Source organism: Oryx dammah, unplaced genomic scaffold, assembly GCF_014754425.2.
Source record: "Oryx dammah isolate SB20612 unplaced genomic scaffold, SCBI_Odam_1.1 HiC_scaffold_12, whole genome shotgun sequence".
NCBI classification, from domain to species: domain Eukaryota; kingdom Metazoa; phylum Chordata; class Mammalia; order Artiodactyla; family Bovidae; genus Oryx; species Oryx dammah.
In genome coordinates, this window is record NW_024070196.1 from 58,117,204 (window position 1) to 58,136,544 (window position 19,341).

Genomic DNA, 19,341 nt, shown 5'->3' on the forward strand with positions numbered 1-19,341 from the left:
AGTTATTCATAAGAAATGCTGTATATATTCCTAACATTCTTGATCACAGAAGAATTAAAGTCACACAGAGGTGTGATTGGATTTGAAGTAATTCAGAAGTGTAAAGTGCTTCAGGAAATTTTCAACTAATTCTTTTTTTTTTTTAATGTGTAAGAATAATATATAATGAAAGTCTGCCCAAAGTCAGAAGAAAGTTCTTTCAGTTTAGTATAGTGTAAAAATTTTAAGTGATGAGAAAACATTTTGCCAATTTAATTGGTAATGGTTTTATTTTCAGTGGTGGATCTTATCTAATTATTGATTCAGTGACTTGCTAATTTGTTATTGAAACTGTATTCTTGATATAATTATTATAGGTGCCTAATGGATAAGAACTTCGTTAGGATTGGGAAATGGTTTGTCCGACCCTATGAAAAAGATGAAAAGCCAGTCAACAAAAGGTGAGTCTTTGCATTGCTTTGGGTGTTTTGGTTTCTTTTACTTGACTACAACTGTCTTTGGAGAAGAGGTGAATGGAGGAAGCAGCTTTTATTTACTTTCCAATAATGTTAATAGTTTAGATGTTTGAAACAGATTCCTGGATCACATTTTATTAAATACTCTATTACTAAGTTTTTGTGGAATATTAAATTCAGCTAAAAAAATTATTGGTAACCCATGTCTGAGTTCCTTATAGCCATACTCTTTGGAATTGAATTACTCTATTTTGTTATTCTCATTATTCTAATTTATCTTTATTCCTTAAAGTGTTATGTGGCATAACTTAACATCAATAGTCAAGTGAATTCAAATGGTGACAGTTTTTATAGAATTGTTTGATGCTCTTAAAAGTTGGTCAACACGTCCTTGATAGTTGCCAGACCAGGACTGGGAATTACTTATCTAAACAGTCCTAAACTTTTAACCATCACTTATCATATGCAAGGCTTTAAAGGCAGTCTTTGATACTAAACAAACATTGAATTTTAGATCAGTCAAGCCGGAATCAAAATCCAAAACCATCAAAATCTAATATTTATCTCCCTTTCCTTTGAACACATTGTGAATTTAATTGGAAGTTGGTGATTATTTCATTTTTGTAGAACTGAGGACACAGTCTTGATTCTGTTTTACTATTTGTGAAGTTGTCCTAAGCTAAGGGTACCAGCTAGTGGCTGTAGACAGGAGCTCTTGAAGCCTTTTTTGGATGGTTCAGTTGTTTGGTTAGTTGGCCAGAATTTTAGTTGGTTACTCTGCCTCATCTTCCGATAATACCAGCCTTCTCCCCAATCTGTATGTCATAAAGCTTTGATTTAAATTGTTGTGGAATCTCCTTATTAACTAAACCTAATTTATGAAAATTGGGATTTTTCAAATCAGATAAATTAGGGACTGACTTTCTTTTTCTTTCTGCCAAATCATCATTAACTTCCTTGAAATATTTCCCCCCTTTTAGTACACTTAGCATTTATTAAAAATTGTGTTTAAGTAGGTAGTAGGTATTGTGGGTATCAAAGTTTGCCTGAAAAAGGATAATGATTTTTAGAAAAAAGGTACTAATGTGTCTGGGTGTGATTCTGTTTACAGATGCTTTGAATGATGGAGAGGAACTTTTTTTTCCTTTTATTTTTATTGATTTTGTCTAACTGATGAATGCTTCATGGACATAATTCATCTTAGCATTTTCTTTAAATTTACAGAAGACTTAACTTTCCTGCTGGTTAAAGTTTGGGCTTTTATTGTGGGGAGTCTGGATGGTAATGCATGGTCTTGGTTTAGTGCAGGGCTCTCCCTTGCCGTCCTTAGCGCGCCTCTCCATGCTCAGTGTGCATTCCCACAACTGGTCTCTGATGAATTAACTGAGCCAGTCCTGAAAGTTTTGACCAAAAGGTACAGATATTTGTGTGATGATTTGTGAGGAATTTGTGGATAAAGAGGAAATGTAGAAATAGGAGTAGCTGTTGTAGCTAAATGTAGAAATAGTGGTTGAAGGAGTAGCAATTACTATTTTAATATTAAAAATAGCTTGTATATCTTTACACTTTATTTCGATACTCAGAGTCTTCCTAACTTTAGCAAACCAGATGTAAATAATGCATGTAGTATGTTTGGGTATTTGATTTTGTATACCTGGGAGGCTATTGATTTCTGAGCAGTGTAAATTATTTTATTATTTTCAAGACTTTATAGTTGTGGTTGAATCTTGTGCAGCTTTTCCTGTAGAAATATTGATATTTTAAAAAGCTATTTTGGAAGGTGTTAACGATTAGAAAACATTTTAAAGCAAAGATTCTATTAAAAAATTTGGCATATGGTATAATAAAACTTTATTAGGGGTAATGACTTTTTCACTCTCATTCTCTGAGTGTAAAATAGAGTATCTTGTCGGATGTTGAATAGGATCTCAGTGCTTAAGTCATTTTGGGTGGATGGGGTAGTGCTGTAGGGGAGGTCATTTAGGATTAGAAGAGTTAGTATCACATCCTACACCTCTTTTTACAAGTTATTTGCTTTTATAAAAGTTGTTTAGTTTTTCTGAGTTGAACTTCTATTTTTTGCTATTATTGAATTGATAATGATATCTTAGAGGATTATTGTGAAGATTAAATGAGTTAATTTATATGACTAGTTTATAATTTAGTTGAGAAACAAGAAGAACAAATTAATCTTCTTTAAGCTTCTTGTTCTTTTTCTTTTCTTTTTTTTAGTACATACCAGTTTAATACCAATGGAGAGGAAAATTTGCTGCAAATGCTAAATGCATTGTATGTACAAATTAATATTTTTAGGAATTCCCTAATTTGATATCATTAGACCCAAATAAAAAGAGCATACTGTAAACAATAATATTTTAAATATAAAGGAAACTGATACTAGCATATAGATATTTTTAGATCAAAAGCACCACTTAATACACTGCATATTTTAAGTAAGCTAAAATAACTCTAATAGTGGCAACAAAAGAATATATTGATGACTAGGTTTCACCAGTTCGATTAATAATATATTATTTTTTGAGCTATCATTTCTCTCTGTATTGAGAGTAAAAACAAGTCATTTGCTAAAGGACTCTGAAATTAGAGTTCTCAAAGTTTGATATGAGATGATGTTCAGGATAATTAAAGAAAAATTATATATGTGTATAAATTTATACACACAGATTTGACCAGGCAGGTCCAGGAAGATAAAAGAAATTTATATCATTTTTTGTTTTTGCTATAGTAGTGTATCTCTTGTTACTCATTCTTGGAAATATAATCTATAGGAAAGAGAACTTGGCTTTGTCCTAAAAAGTTGTGATAGCTGACATCAAACAAATAAAATTTCTGATTTCTAAGGCATGTTGAACTTGAAAAAGCCTTAGCTTCCAGAGTATTCTTAAAAACCAGTTAAAAAAAAAAAAATGTTCTTTTAAGAAAACGTAAAAATTATTCCAGTGGTGGAGGTTCTTTCTTTTGGAAAGATGTCTATTTTCTACTTTAGTCTAGTTTCAGCCCACATTTGACTGCCACAGAATTTGAAGTTTATATTCCTTAGTCTTTGAATGCCATTTTTAACAGAGTAATTGATTGTCCCCAATAGCAATTTGGCTCTTTGATCTTTCCTGGTATCAGATGTATGGTAGCTGAGTTAACACAAATACGAACTTGCCAGTGCATTTTTGAATTAATTTGCCATCTCTTCCTCATGGGCAAACCTGCCCTTCTCTTGGGTGATGCTCCAAATAGCCTCACATGTTTTCAAATATTTTAATTACTTTTATGTGTGCTGTTAACAGATGCACAAGCACATACACATTGGAAGTATATTACTTTGAGTGCTTTTGTGCCATCTCATCTGGATATTTTCTGACCCCTGAGCCTGGGATTATTTCTTTAACTTCCTTTTTGTGTTCTTATATTACCTAATGTGCAAGAGATGGACTTGTCCTTTGATTTTAGTAGCAAAAAGCAGTTTCTGTGAAACAGGATGGAATATTTTGAGGTACCAATATTCTTTAGCACTTTAAAACTTTGCTTCCCTCTCTTTCTTCACCCTCCCCTGTCTCTTCACCTCTTCCTATTTTCCTTTCCATCTTCCTCTTTCATGTACTTTCCTTATATTATAGCCCCAGTCATCTGTCTTTCCTTCTTGAGATGCAGAGATAAAAATTCAGGGAAAGGGATCTCACTAGAGGGTAAGCAGATATTTAAACAGGCACTTCACTGTGAAAAGTAATGAGAATCTCTTTATTGGTGTCCAGAAAAATAAGGTCATTGGTGATTGTCTTGTAATTTTCCTTATAAATTTACTTTGCATGTGTGTGGTGCCTTTAAGAATTTATGATGGGAAATTAATTTAGAAAAGTAATGGGACAATTTGGATGTATTAATCATACATAATAATTTTACCATATTTTTTGTTTGCTTTGGTGGATCTATAAAATATGTAGTCATTTTTTGCTAGTTTATCTGATGGAACATATATCAGAAGGTACTGTGTATTATGTCTCTTGAATTTGAGAATTGTATGAAAAGTGAGAAGATCAGCTTAGAGTCCTGGGGAGCATTGGCATTTACAGGATGGGTAGAGAAAAGGGATACATAAAGGAGACTAGGGAAGGTCAGTGAGAAAGGAGACAGACCCAGGAGGACTGGTATCACCAAAGCCATGAATTTTTAAAGTGTCAGGACTAATCAGCTGTCTCTACCAGTGAGGATATATAAAATGCATTCTAAAAGGTAGTTAGGCAGTTATGATGGACATGACATGAGCAGTTTCACTGAAGTGAATTTCAGGTTGTGGTAGCCTAAGTTATAAATGGGAGTTGAAATGAAGATAGGAATGTAGACTTCTTGCTATATTTTGTCACAGGTATCTGCAAAGTGGTAAACTGTTGGATCTATTACTAGGAAGGGAGGAGACATTTAATAAGAGCCTCTGATGAGTCTTAGTGATACTGTCTATCCTTCTTAAAAGTATCTTTCATATACCACGTATACCACGCACTCTGCTTTGTACTTTAACAGACATGCTTAGAGTGTTAAATTGAAAGACTGGCTCAACCAGAAGTAGCTTGTTTACTTTTTAAAAATTACTTTCCTTTTTTTAATAACCAAAAGGCAATCATCAATGTTAGTTTTTGGATTTTGTCCTATTAGTAGTCTAAAAAGTACACAATAAAAACTTATATCCTGAATATCAGTAATGGATTTTGACAGTTTAAATATATACTGTCCAGTTTCAAAATGGATTTTAAACACCCTACAGTAAGAGCTGTGTTGTGCTAAGTCTCTTCAGTCATGTCCAGCTCTTTGCAACCCCATGGACCATAGCTGCCAGGCTCCTCTGTCCATGGGATTCTCCAGGCAAGAATACTGGAGTGGGTCGCCATGCCCTTCTCCAAGGGATCTTCCTGACTCAGGGATTGAACCCATGTCTCCTGCATTGCAGGTGGATTTTTCCTTAAAAATGTACCTATATATCTGTATGCATATACATATATAGTTGAACATACATACACACACACACACACACACACATATATATATATACACACACACACATATATACACTGAAGAAGTTTTGTGAATAGCATTGTTTTGATTCCTGCTAGAGGACTGAAACTAAGCTGGCAACAGAACTATCCTTGATCACTGCTTCATCCAGAAATATGGATGGTCTCCCATTAACTATCTGACCTTGTGGGACTTACTGAATCCTGCGGACTTTAGTTTTAGCATTTATTATTTCTAAAATGTTTCCAGGGAAATTGTAGAATCTGGGCAAGTCCTCAGTGTATGTGTACACACACGCACACACACACACACACACACACACACGCACGCATATATATCTTTTCTGCCTTCTTTGTCTGCCACCAGGAACATATTGTTTTCATTGTTTTTCTGTTTTGGCTGTAAGCAGAAAGTAACTCCTTTATTTACCAATTCAAGGGATTTGATTATTGTTCCAAAGGGTCTGAAAGTTTTCAAGAATGTGTCCAGAGAAAGGGTTGTGTTAGTTTTAGTAATAATGTTCATAATGAAATTAGGAAGATGGGAGAAGAAATTTTAGGTACCAGTGAGATTTATAAGTAGTTGGTTTATTTCTTCTTCTTCTAATTAGGCAGAAAGGTCCCACCGAGATATGAACTCGGATCGCTGGATTCAGAGTCCAGAGTGCTCACCATTACACCATGGAACCCTCACGGTTTATTTCTTTGATGTATGTATTTGGACTGTTAGAGGACATAGGGCATTATAAAAATAAAGCTTTTATTAAGTGTGGTTCTTCAAAGGTATTAAATTTCTATCTGAGGACCTGACAGAATGTGACAGTGTACTTCTCATGTAGGGTTTCGTTAATAGTTGTGTAAGTTTGAGGTATTATAACTCAGTATTTATGGCTAAAGAATGTGGAAGCTGTGAGTGTTAAGATGAAATCTTAAGTTATGTTAACTGTGAAGCTTCCTCTTTCTTGTACTGTTCGGGTCTGGTCTGTTTGTTACAGTCTTCTGCCTGTCTGGATCTTCTGACTTCAAACTGCTCATGTTTCTAAATACCCTGTGTATCCTTCTGTTTGACTACTTTTGGTGAGGCGCTCTCCCATATAAGACCATAATGTGGTGTCAGTGTTTAGGGTGTTACCCGAATTTTATCTGGCTTTCTTGTTCCCCAGAAGAAGCCTTTTGTCCAGACAGAGTTGCCCTTCCCAGTTTCCAGTAGTATGGTTTCAACTCCTTTTCTCTTTTGTTCCTGTTCTTCCCCCACCCTGCCACCCTCCCTGTCTTCTCTGGCAACTCAAGTTAACTTTGATCTTTCTTCTTTGAGCTGCTCCCCTGAGGCAACTTTTCTAGCTGGTTTTTTTCTGACATTTTACCTCAATATTTATCAATAGTATGTTTTTACTATTCTTGGTGTGTGTGTGTTTTATTTTAAAATTTTTATTTTTCTCTTGAATTTGTACTAAGATGAGAACCCATTAAAAATGATGTCTTAAAATTGATTTAATGTAAAACAAAATAGTTTTTAAGATTACATTCCCATTTTAAACTATTATCTTTTATAAATGGGTTAAAACATTTGTTTCTTATAATTGTCAGTTTTGCATGAGTCTTTTCTCAATATTATTTAGTGATTTGTTCATGTTTCAGGTTTGAGCAGTTGGGCTCTCTTTATGATGGTTACTTTAATTTAAGTATTCCCTAAGTAGATAGCAGACTTTACCCGTTGAACTTTGCCACCCGTTGAACTTTGCCACCCGTTGCTGGCCTGTGAGTTGCAATTCTGCTAGTGGAAACAGACTTAACATGTTTTGAGTTCTTAACAGACCTCATAGTAAAAAGGAGGCTTTTCTAGTTGGTTGCACACAGAAGAGCTTAGAAAGAACATTGTTGGGGAACATTTGAAGCATTATTATGTACCACTGAAATTGACCCAGTGTTGTTTGCTAAGTTTATCTGGTACTGAAAATGTAAGAAAACAAAGAAACATCTTTAGTATGTATAATTGAAGACAGTTGACTAAAGTATTTCTCTGTTAGGTGAATTGTTAAAAAAAATAAAAAAGACTGTAAGAAGGTACGTTTCACCGAAGGGGAAAATTGGACTGTTAGCTTGAGAATTTTGAGCTTTGTCTCAATGGACTTTAAAGTATTACATCAGTTTCAGTGTAAGCGTGCCACCTCCTCTCCTTTGTTCCTTATTTATAATTTCAAGATCTAAAAGTTAAGCTCTGTATCAGTGTATGGTTCACATCCCTGAAAATGACCACTTTCTTCTCCTAATGATTTGTTGGATCCTTGACTGTTTCTAGGCCTTGATTTCAACTAGAGTTTTTTAGGAAAGAAATAAGACATTATGATAGCCCTTAAATACCCAGTTTGTGAAAATAGAAAAAATGGGACTATATGCTTTTACTTTTTGACTTTATCCCTGTAGCCTTTCCTTTACCTGGTCTCTAAAAACTTTACTGGTTTGAGACACATGATTATGTTCAAGTGCTAAATTAAACTGTACTCTCTTGCATTAACCTTGATCACTTTGTGCATATTTTGTCGGTTCAAAAAGATAAATTGCTAATAATGGCACTAATAAAGGACCCTGATAATGACAAGGCCTCCCTTTACCCCAACCCTTAGAAATATATGCAGTTACAGATACCCAGGAAAGACTCAATAAAATACTTGCTAAGTACATTTCAAACCAGAGGATGCTTCAGTCGAAGTATATTATGGTTACATTTAACTCTGTTTGAAGTACAGTACAGGGTATGTTCTGTAGCTGCTGTGGAAAAAAGCATTCTGTATTTGTGCTTTGATTCACTGTAAACTAAGCTTCCCAAGTTTCAGAGCTCTTTTCATCCCTCCGAGTATATATACCATAGAGAAGAAGCCTTCCATTGGGCCGCTGGCACATTGTGTATCTGGTCTCTTTTAAGGATTCATGCAGTGCTCCTGTAACTCCTTTGAACACGTCAGATATTTTCAGAAGCAGCTGAAGTCCCAGAGCTGCCAGGTTGGAGTTGATGTGAGGATGACATCAGACAGGATGAGGCAGCTGAGTAGGGACCAGTCATCCTGACCTACCCTGCAAGGATTCAGAATCATCAGTATTGAGTTCAGGAATTAGAACTTCATGTATATGTGATTTTTTTTTTTTTCAGGAATTGGATGCACAAATATATACATGATTACAAGTGTTACTGATGGGCCTGCATCTACCATCCAGTAGACTGCTCCTTTGGACATAAATGACAGAAGTTTAGGACTGTGTTAAGACTCCTGATTATGCTGTTAGTGTACATAGTCAAAATGATTCACTTACTATATCCTGTGTTTCTGTTCCTATTTTTTTTCCCCCTAAACTCTGAGTAGGGATAATAATAAGGGTATATTGATGTCTAAATATTGGTTGTTTTGGGGATTAAGTGGGAGATAATTAATATGAATGAATGGATTGACAGATTATTTAAAGCCTATTTCATAAGTTTCCTAGATTCTTATAACACTTTATATACTCTTCACTGTATTATGAATGAAACCTTTCAGCTTTTCAAAATTAAATGATCATAATTCAGGAATAGCATTGTGTATCATTTTATTTTTCCATGTTCAGATTATTTAATATTGTTTGTATACATCAGAAGGCTTCCCTGATAGCTTCCCTGGTAGCTCAGATGAGTTCGATCCCTGGGTTGGGAAGATCCCTTGGAGAAGGGCATGGCAACCTACTCCAGTATTCTTGCCTGGAGAATACCCATGGACAGAAGAGCCTGGTGGGCCACAGTCCGTGGGGTTGCAAAGAGTTGGACACTACTGAGCAATTAAGCACATATACATCAAAGTTGTATTATTTATATAAACCATGAATTAAAAGTAGATACTTCCTAATTTTCCTCTTGCTTGAATAGGCATCTGTCAAACCTTCTAGAAACATATTTTTGCACTTGCTTTTTACTTCGCTTTTTTCCCTATTGTTCCTCATAAGGGTGCCAGAAAGGGGACAGTTGTTTTCTGTTCTTTTTCCTTCTTAAACACATTTATCACTTATGTAGCTTGAAGTGAGAAGAATGATTTAGATAAGAATATTTGACGTGGAGTGAAGAATGATAGGTGAAATTTGGACTCTACTGCAAATATAAAATGAATAAATGGCATATATTTTAATCAACTCATTAATTAGTGAAAAAACAAGTACATGTGAAAACCAATTCAGAGATCATTTGAGTAGCTAGCTTTTTCTAGAAAATTAATTGGTATATATGCACCTACAACTTAGTAGCTGTTTGAACAAATAATGCACATAAATGGAAAGAATAAATTTTTTCTTCTTACCTCGAATTGCTTATAAATAGGACACATGTGTCTGTTGAGCACCATGCAGCTTCCCAGATCTTGGAATCAGGTTGGCTGTCACTGCTCTTATTTCCTGTCCCTACTGATCTGACTTTATTGCAGAGAATGCAGTACAGTGTAATATTGAGACTGTAGACTGCCTTGAGCTAGTGGTTTGTGTAGAGTCCAACAGATGTCACTTTATTTCCCTGGCCCTGCCAATCTAAAATATCCCGCCACATCCGTGTGAATTTGCCACAGTGTTCTGAGGTGTTGGGTACACAGTTGAGGAACTGAGACACTAGATAATCCTTGGATGGGCATTTTTCCGATACGATATTGTAAGGACAGTCTGTCTTCCATTGACCTTATTTCAGAATTTTGAATAAATTTCTTTATAAAGTACCCCAAGGAGCTTCTAATGCGAATTGTCAAGTTTTCTTTCAAAAACAACTTGCAGAACGGTGATGGTGCCGTTGATTTTCCTGGTACTGTCCATGACTAATAAACTACCTCGTGTTTATCCTCAGTCCCTGCCCAGTGTATAGACTGTTCTAGTAGGCCAGTTAATCATGGTGCTGTGACACATTTGAGCTATAGTATAGCGGTTTCTTGAACTTTTTGGCTTCAAAACACCTGTGAACGTTATTGAGCGCCCAATAGAGCTTTTGTTTATTGGGTTATACTTTTCAGTATTTAAAGAAATAAAACTGAGAAAAGTTAAAATGTTTATAAATTTTAAAAATAATAGTAACAAGCCCGCCATATGTTAACACAAATAACTCTTTTTTAAACTAAAATAACACTTTTTAAAAGATGAAAATATTTAGTTAGAAGAGTGGCACTGTTTTTGTGACTCTCTTTAAAAGCTGGCTTAAGGGAAAACAGCTGTATTCTTGTGTCTGCTTCTGCTTATAGTCTGTTGTGACATAAAACACCGTGTAGTCTCTGGAAAACTCCATTGTGCACTTGGAGAAAATCAGAGTGAAAAGGATAATGTCTTCATGTTATTTTGAAAGTAGTTTTGACCTGCTGCCTGCTTAGCATTCCTGCACTTTAAAAAAAGTTTCAACAAAGATGTGGTTTGTCTGCATTTTATTCTTAGACTGGGGCAGGTAAACTTTTCCTGCACATAGTAAATATTTTCAGCTTTGAAGGGCATATGGTTTCTGTCAAAACTAGTCACATCCCACACTGCACTGGAAAAGCAGCCATAGACAGTATGTTAGCAAATAGGCAATAGACTCTTCCAATAAAACTTTATTTACAAAAAATAGGTGACCATGAAGTGGAGCAGGACCTAATGGTCCTCCCCTACCTCCACCCCACTCATGTCCCCAGCTTGCCTTTTGTCTGTGGAAAAATTTATCCAAAGAATAAGTTTAATCCAAGAAGTGAGAAAATGGAGAAACAAAGAAAAATCATCAAAGGAGACCTAATGAGCAAAGTCAAGGACCTCAGGGGTTATAGATAATATTCTGAGCCATGTCCTTTGAGCTGTCTAATAAATATTAAAATCCCCACTGGGTGGAAGTTTACATGATGACCAGACTGTAGTCAAGACATAAGCTACCTACCCTAATTCCAAGAAATGGCCTCAGGGAAACCAGTTTCAAGATGACTGTCAGAGCTGATGGTGCTGTTTCTGCATGTTGCCCCCTCGCTCTGCCTGTAAAAGCTCTTGCCCACGATTGTCAGTGGTGGGGAGTTAGCCGTTAGACAGGAGTCTGTTTTCCTGCTGGTTGCCACCCTCTGAAATAAAGCAAATTCTTCTTTTCACCAACTGGCCTCTTTATTGACTTTCAAGAGGCAAGCAGCTGAACCCCCACTCTCAGTTACAATGGGATGTAGTTGGCCCTGGTACCTAAATTTGCACACCTCTGCCCTTAAAAGGAAATTTGCCGTCCGGATAGGCTAAAGTGATTGGCTGGGAAGCCACATAGCTAGAGAGTTGAGAATTCAGGCCTAGGCATTTCTAGTTTCACAACCATTATTTTTCCTCAGTTTTTCATGCTGACTTCACTAGTTAATGATTACACCTTTAATGTAGGAGTGATCATTGATTGTAAATAAATTTTTTGAGGTAAGTATTTATCTAATTACAGTTAACGTAGGGGCTAGAATTTAGAATCTCCATGGATAGCCAAGAGATGATTTTGTATGTGTCTTTATCATAATAAATCTCATGCACAGCACAGCATTTTAATTCTCATGATAATTCACTAAAATGTACATATCTGATAGTGTTTTCTCTTTAACTGAAAAGCTATTTTATCCTATTTATTATGTAGAATGGGAAATAAATGTATATAGTGTAAAATTTAAACAGCACAAAATTACATAGGTGAAAATATCTCCTCCACTTACTGCCCAGTTTTTTTCCTAGTGTTAAATCATGTTGAACCTGGAAAAACATGAAAATGTTGGTTGTTCAGTTGTGTCTGACTCTTTGTGACCCCATGGACTGTATAGCCCACCAGGCTCCTCTGTCCATGGAATTCTCCAGGCAAGAATACTGGAGTGGGTTGCCATTCCTTTCTCCAGAGGATCTTCCCAACCCAGGGATCAAACCCTGGTCTCCTGCATTGCAGGCAGATTCTTTACTATCTGAGCCGCCAGGGAAGCCCCCAGTTTCTTTCTGTCTTTCCAGAGATTAGTTTATGAAGATACACGGTGTGTATGTTTATTTCCCTTTTCTGTACACATAGTGTACCACATGGTGCACATATCCTACCCCCTGTTCCATTGCTTTATTTTACTTTGTAGTAATGATGTATTGAAGACCAATCCAAGTATGTACATATGGGATATAGGAAGTTTACTAGTTTCAGAATGTGTTTACTTTGTTGTCTGTGTTCTGTGAAGAGCTTTTCTAACAGTTCATTGTTGTTGTTTTAATGGTTTTATTTTGGTACTTGGTCAACATGAATAAAATAACTTGACAAAGTCCTTCTAAAGATCTTAGTGTTGTCAGGAAGGTAAGATATAAACACTTAAAGCAATTAGAGATAAGACACTATATAATCAGTGTCTTGGTTTGTGAAATATTAAGCACTAAAGGGGAAAATTGTAAGATACTGATGTGGGTTCTAGTGGAAAGAAAAGATTCATGAAAGTAACTGTATTTTGTCAGATCTGAGGTTTGGGTGACTTGGGGTACAATCATGGACAGGAAAATAGCAAGGAGACATATCCTAGTGGTGTCTCAAGGAAAGACTTGGCATCTCAAGAGGAAGGTGCGGTGGAAGATAAGAAGAGAGAATTTCTAATAGGAGACCTCAAGTGAACTCGACAGTTACATAGAAGTTCTTTTACGACATTTCTTTGTTGTGGGCCCAAGATGTAGAAAAGATGATAAATTGTTTGCAGGATCTGTGTATCACTGAATTTATGTGCTTGTACTAAGAAACTGTCTAGGTGTTCATTTTTGGTGGAGAGCTAAGCCAGAAATGAATTTTGCCTGTAGATACTGTTCTTTCCTTAAGCCACAATGATAGATTTGGGATTTTTATTTATTTTGGTGAATGAATGTGGGCTAAGAATATGTTCTTTGAAAGAGCATAACATCAAAATATCAAGTTTAAAACCATGACAGATTTCTACATTAATGAAGCTTTGATTACTTGTAATAGTTTGTGAGTACAGACAGAGACTTAAACGCTATTTTAGTAATGTCTAAATAATTAGAGTAGTTTGTTAGAATTTAAGAATTGCAAAAGAGCCACCAGTAAACATTGTCCTGAGAATTAAAGATCTTAAAACAAACAGGAATACCAAGCTTCTTTTGATGGCTCAGTCCAAACTGGCCACTGAGTTATGGAGATTCATTTATAACTTTTCCCTCTTGCTCTTGACTCCTTGCTTCTGCAGATTTTATTAACGTAGTCTGGGACTGTTTTTAGTTAGTGCCTTTTGTATTGTCTTATTTTCTCTCTTGTCAAGGATTTTAGCATTTACAACCTGCAGGCTCTTACTGCTCATGATAAAATTTTTTTGAAGCTATCAATGTCTCACATTATTGCAGTTGAGAGGCATCTAAGCCTTATTATAGCATTAACAGGGATTTCTTTATAGCGCTCCCTGATGCCACTTTGGCCTCTCTGTGTGGGTTTAATTAACTGGCATCTACTTCAGACTCGAAGATCGGCAGAAAGGCAGTCATGCTTCCTGGAGTCCACAGTATAGGCTTGGATGTGTTCTCACAGTCAAATTGAAATGGTAGAATAAAAAGCCAACCAAGATAGAGATATTCAGCAGCACAACTTCAAGTTGGAAGGAAAGGGAGCTAATGTTTCTAAGTTAGGAATATTATTCATTGAGATACTATGCTAAATGTTGTACATAAATTATTTCCAGTCTTCACTACATACTTGGAGCTTTGTGTCATTTACCTTGGTTTTACAGATGAGACCGTGGAGACCTAGAGAATTTTAGTAACAGAGTTAAAAAGTGCCAGAGCCAAGAGCTCATTTTCCAGGAGAAGGGCAGGGCCTTTCTGTATACTGCTTGCTAGGTCCTTCTGTCTTGTTATTGTGGCTCAGTGGTAAAGAACTTGCCTGCCAAGCAGGAGACACAGGTTTGATCCCTGGGTCAGGATGATCCCTTAGAGAAGGAAATGGCAACCCCCTCCAGTATTCTTGCCCGGGGAATCCCATGGACAGAGGATCCTAGTGGGCTATGGTCCATAGGGTCACACAGAGTGGGAGACGACTTGGTGACTAAACAACACCAACATTCCTCAGGCTGTGAGGAGAGGTGTGAGTGAGACTAGACTGCAACCAGGGCACAGCGGGATTCCTGTTCTCCCAGGGCTCTTGCTCATGATTTCAGCAAACAAGGAATAAGTACCATCTTCCTCCAAAAAGTGAAAAAAGTTAGAGAAAGATAAAAAGTAGAGGCTTACTGTTAGGTGTGAAGTCATAAAGAACAAACGAAAAACAAATGACTTCGCTTTTTAGCTCCTGGGCTAACTATAGACAATGGAAAACTATTTTGTGGAGAAGGGACACAAGAAAAGACAGAGATGGCAGTGTTCAAGGTTTTGAAGGAGATTCCTAATCTTGCTTTTCTTTTACAGACCTTGCTTGCACTATAAAGCCCAAGTAGGACATTTAAATGCATGTTTAGAAGGAAGAAAGAGTTTCCAGGCCTTGGGCATTGGTTGGGCACTTGGCCTAAGGGTCTAAGCTGCAAGCTGCTCAGTGGAGGGCTCCCTTGTGGTCATCTCCTGGATTGCATCTTCCGCTAGCACTGTCAAACTGGAAGTCTTTCTAGGTATCAGTTTGAATCCTTGGGTCAAAGGAATAGAGATCAGGGGTACAGAGAGGTGAGTTTCTATCTGTCTTTTGAAGTTTTGCCTAAATATTCAGTGACTGGTGCTTAATAGTAAGTTTAAGAGTACACTTTATTTGTGGCATTTACCCAATTTAGAATTTCAGAGAAAATTGTTACCGTCCCCTCATTTATTCATTTATGTATTAGACGAGGTTTGAGAAAAAGCAGCATTCTTTCAAAGCTTAAAAATTGAGCCTAGGTTAAATGCTTAAGAAAACTTTAAGTTTTAATATTTAACAATATGTTTTATTCAAGAAGTGTGAAACGGGGAAAAAGTATAATAAAGAGATGCATGTTAGTAGGAAGTTTTGAGAAAGCTGCCTGATAACCACCTAATCCTTGTATTGGTCACATGAAGCTGAGAAGGACAATAAAATAACAAACCTTAGTTTTCTCTGTTAAGAGGGTGAATGTTAAACTACAAAGAATAATTCGTACATTCAGATCCATCTTTAGGGAAATCAATAATTGGGTTAATACTTAGAGACAGAAAGTATGACCATCAGTCAATTAAGAAACAAGACAATATTCTAACTCCAGCAGAGTTGTAATTTATGTGATTGATAATAATTTTTAAATTTAGTTACTTTTCTGGCATATGTTTGTAAAGCGTTCTAATAAAACATTCAGGTCTAGGTCTGAGTGTATATTTATTCACCTTTGTCAGCAATAGATTTTGGGTTTTCACCAAGTATATCTTTTATACCTTTTCTTTTCAGCAAATTAAACATTTTCAGAACTCGGTTAGATTTGGGCAGGGGGCTGTTAATTATTTTTATTATAGGGAAGTTAATTTGCACTCTGTCTTATTTTTGTTTAGGTCCTGCTATTATTTCACTGTTTGATGGACACACTTAATGGCTAAATGAGAGAAAAGTAACCTAAGACCAGTTAATATAAAATTGAGTCCAGTGGGATCATAACACACTGAGCAGTCTCATTCTTGTTTTCATGAGAAAGCTATAATGTTGTAACTCAAATGTATTTCCCAAGGTCACAGAGCTGGACAGAGGCAGACTAGTAATCTTTTCTCCCTGTCTGTAGTTCATTGTACTTTCTGCTGTGTTATGTAGCCTTCAATGATTTAAGTGCTCCTGAGATTTTTAAAAATTGGAGGTTCAAAAAAATTATAAAAGTAATAAATGCTCTAGGAAAAATTAGGTAGTTTTGAAGGCAACAAAAACCTCCCTCTTCCGCTGTTTTGCTCCCAGACTCAAAAGAGGTAGTCCCTGAGTGGTCTCTTAGGTATTCTTTCAGAATTTTATTCAGAGGACTCTAATACTGTATCTCTCTCTGTACTAGTAATTTTTCTTTAATTTACCATAAAATTAAGAAAAATTAAACACTTTTACATTTTAACCCAGTTTCCTAGCTTTCAAGTGTGGACTTTCAAACTACTTAATGCTACTTTTTAATAAAAGAATCTGGTTTGTTATGTGACTGGAGTTGGAAGGACCTGTGAGGTAAGAAAGTCCCCTTAGCTTTTTAAATAAGAGGTTAAGTGATTTGCACAGAGCTCCACAGTGTTTAATTCCAGTAAGTGGTTCCAACCTTTAGATTTCTGTTCTTCCCATTGCCTCTCAATTCATTTTATTGGCTTAAAAGTGAACTATCATAAACAGGTATGTTTCATATGTGTTCTAAAGGAGTTGCTTTAAAAAATCCAATTCATCAACTACTAGGCACAGAACAGATACTTGAATATTTGGATTTAAATAAAGTAATTTTTCATTACAGTTCATTATAAAAGTGAGGGGGTTGTTATTTTTAAGAACGTTTCCATAGTAAATGCGTATGATTTTAATTTTAGTTTCATTCTGCTCTCAGAGAATCAAGTTGTTTTTCTTCACACCCAAAAGCTGTTGTGTTGGTCCTGACCACCTTTCCCAGCAGACAAGAATCTGCTTGGGCCTCCTGCAATGTTTGGTCCACTCAAGTGCCAAATTTCCTGTTAATCCGTTTCCTCCAGTTAAAGGGCAATTTTAAAATTACGTTATGTTGCAAAATGGAGCCAGGTTCCCACACATTTTAGATCAGATTACAGCTCTGTTTTGCATACTTGAATGAGCTAATTTTATGAGCCAATAGTCCCCCTCATACCAGGGGTGGGGGGAGGGGTATGGCTGGAAATTGGAGTATAAAGTTTGGGGCAGGAACCTGATTGGAATTTAAGTGGTGGTGCTGCTGGTGGTGTAGTGTTAGGGGACAGAGCATGGCCCGTGTAAAATAATGCTTACTGGCCAAGATTTGGCAGGAATCACATCTACCAGTTACCTTGACATAATATAATATGAAATAGTGTGCAATCAGCCATGGGTATGTAAACATGTGTGAAGTTTAAGGGAACTCTACAGTTTTATAAAATTCATTCATATGAAGAATCCTTGCCTTGTTTTGTCACTGTATATGAAATATAACGAAACTATTCCTTGTGTTTAAACAAGTGCAGTTAAAAACAGGGCATTAAGGGTCATTAACAAAAGTATCTGCAGGATGGCAAGCCTGCTTATTCTTCAAATAGCAGATCAACAGCTTGCTTAGAAACCTATTTGAACATATAAAAACCAGTGCTAGCTTAACGTTAAATCAAATGAGATATAAAAGCTGAAAACTTAAAAGTTTAAGTTTCCTGAAATGTAAGGAATTGCTTCCCAAAACTGATGTGAATGCTGATTTACCACAGTTGGAGTGCCTTTAACTAATTGGATTTATTTGAGCTCACTGATTTGATTAACAGATTTAAGATGGCAAAAAAAGATACTTTAAAAGATTATTATAAATATTAAAACTTAATTATTACTAGTTTGGAGAATTGAAAGATAGCTTAAGAGTCTTACTTGTCCTGTGAATTAGAGTAAGAAAAAAATCATATCAAATTAAGCTTTTATTATGGTAGAAAACCCAGAAAGATTCTGTAAGACTATTGTTCTGAGTATGGCAGGGGAAGGGCAGTTTACTTGAATATGTTTCAACACTACTTCCCTTGCCCTTTGCTAGCTGGTACAGGGCTTGGAATTTGAAGGCTCGCTTATGAGGACTGTTGATGTTAGTATACTGAAAGTGTAAATAAATGCCTTTTGAATAGGTATCCATCTGAATAGTATTGGCTCTGCCTGAAAGTTGTTTTTCATAGGGTACCCCATTTAGAAGAACAGAAGTTACTTTTCTCTTCTAAATCGTTAGCATATATGGAACCAAGCTGAAACATACTATGCTAGAGCAACGCCAAATGAGTGATTTGGTGTCATCTATACCATGAAAGAGAATGAATTATATTTCCAGTGTTTGTCATTAATTAGTAATCACTTTCTCAACATGTGACTCGGATTTTATAGAAACTTGTTTAAATTGTTTTAAAAACCATTTTAGTTAGTTGGATTCAGTCAGTCATGTCTGTTGACTGAACTTAATTTACATTAAGCATAAAGAGTAGAGAAAGCATTCATTATATAAAACAATTGTAAGTGGAGTTAATGTTTCTTACTCAGTTGAAGAACATTTCTGTCTTGAAGCACCTTGACATTACTTTAGTTCATGAAATTTCATCTGTTTTCAAAATTGAAAGAAAGTATTATAGCTGTCATCATTGGAAAATTAAATAATTTATCTCAGACTGTATATGATGATATTGAAGTACTAGTGATTGTTGTTTTCTTCTTCCTACCCTTGTATTTCTTGGGGGTTCTGCAGTGGCTCAGCAGGTGAAGAATCCGCCTGCAGTGCAAGAGACACAGGTTCTATCCCTGGGTTTGGAAGATACCCTGGAGAAAGAAACGGCTACTCACTATATAACCCACTATATATATATACACACACACCATACCAAGTATCAACTGCTAGTTATTTGTAAGATTCATTTAACAATGTTAAGAGAAAAAACTAGGCTCTCAGTGGTGGAGAGTGATTTCTACTACGGTTCACTGCTTTTTACATTCTTAGAGCAGTGTTACTGATTTGTATTTTTAGAGATTTCTGTCCTGTGTATGAGTTTAGTCTAGGAGCACTTGTGCATTTTATGTGTCATCCTAACACTGTGGCCCTCAGCAATCTTTGGGCCTCTGGGGACTGCGCTCTGTGCTAGGCCTCACACCGCGTGCTCTATCTCCATTCTTCCCATTACGCTGGGTGCCAGGCAAGTGCTTTCAGTGTTTTGAGAGGCACTTTAGCGTGGTACTTGAGAGTTGGCTTTGAGGCCAGACTGCCTGGATTCAA

The 19,341-nt window shown here is 36.1% G+C and overlaps 1 protein-coding gene and 1 non-coding gene across 3 annotated transcripts in view; one reads left to right on the forward strand and one right to left on the reverse strand.

Annotated features, from left to right (window-relative positions):
• MED13L (mediator complex subunit 13L) overlaps nt 1-19,341 on the forward strand; it is a 283,774-nt gene that overhangs the window by 157,733 nt on the left and 106,700 nt on the right. For both annotated transcript variants that reach the window (XM_040251636.1, XM_040251637.1), the window contains exon 4: nt 357-440. In XM_040251636.1, coding sequence (XP_040107570.1) covers nt 357-440 — 84 coding nt within the window. The remainder of the gene's footprint in view (nt 1-356; nt 441-19,341) is intronic.
• Nucleotides 6,094-6,165, reverse strand: TRNAQ-CUG. Its single transcript has one exon. It is a non-coding gene; the product is annotated as a tRNA-Gln (tRNA).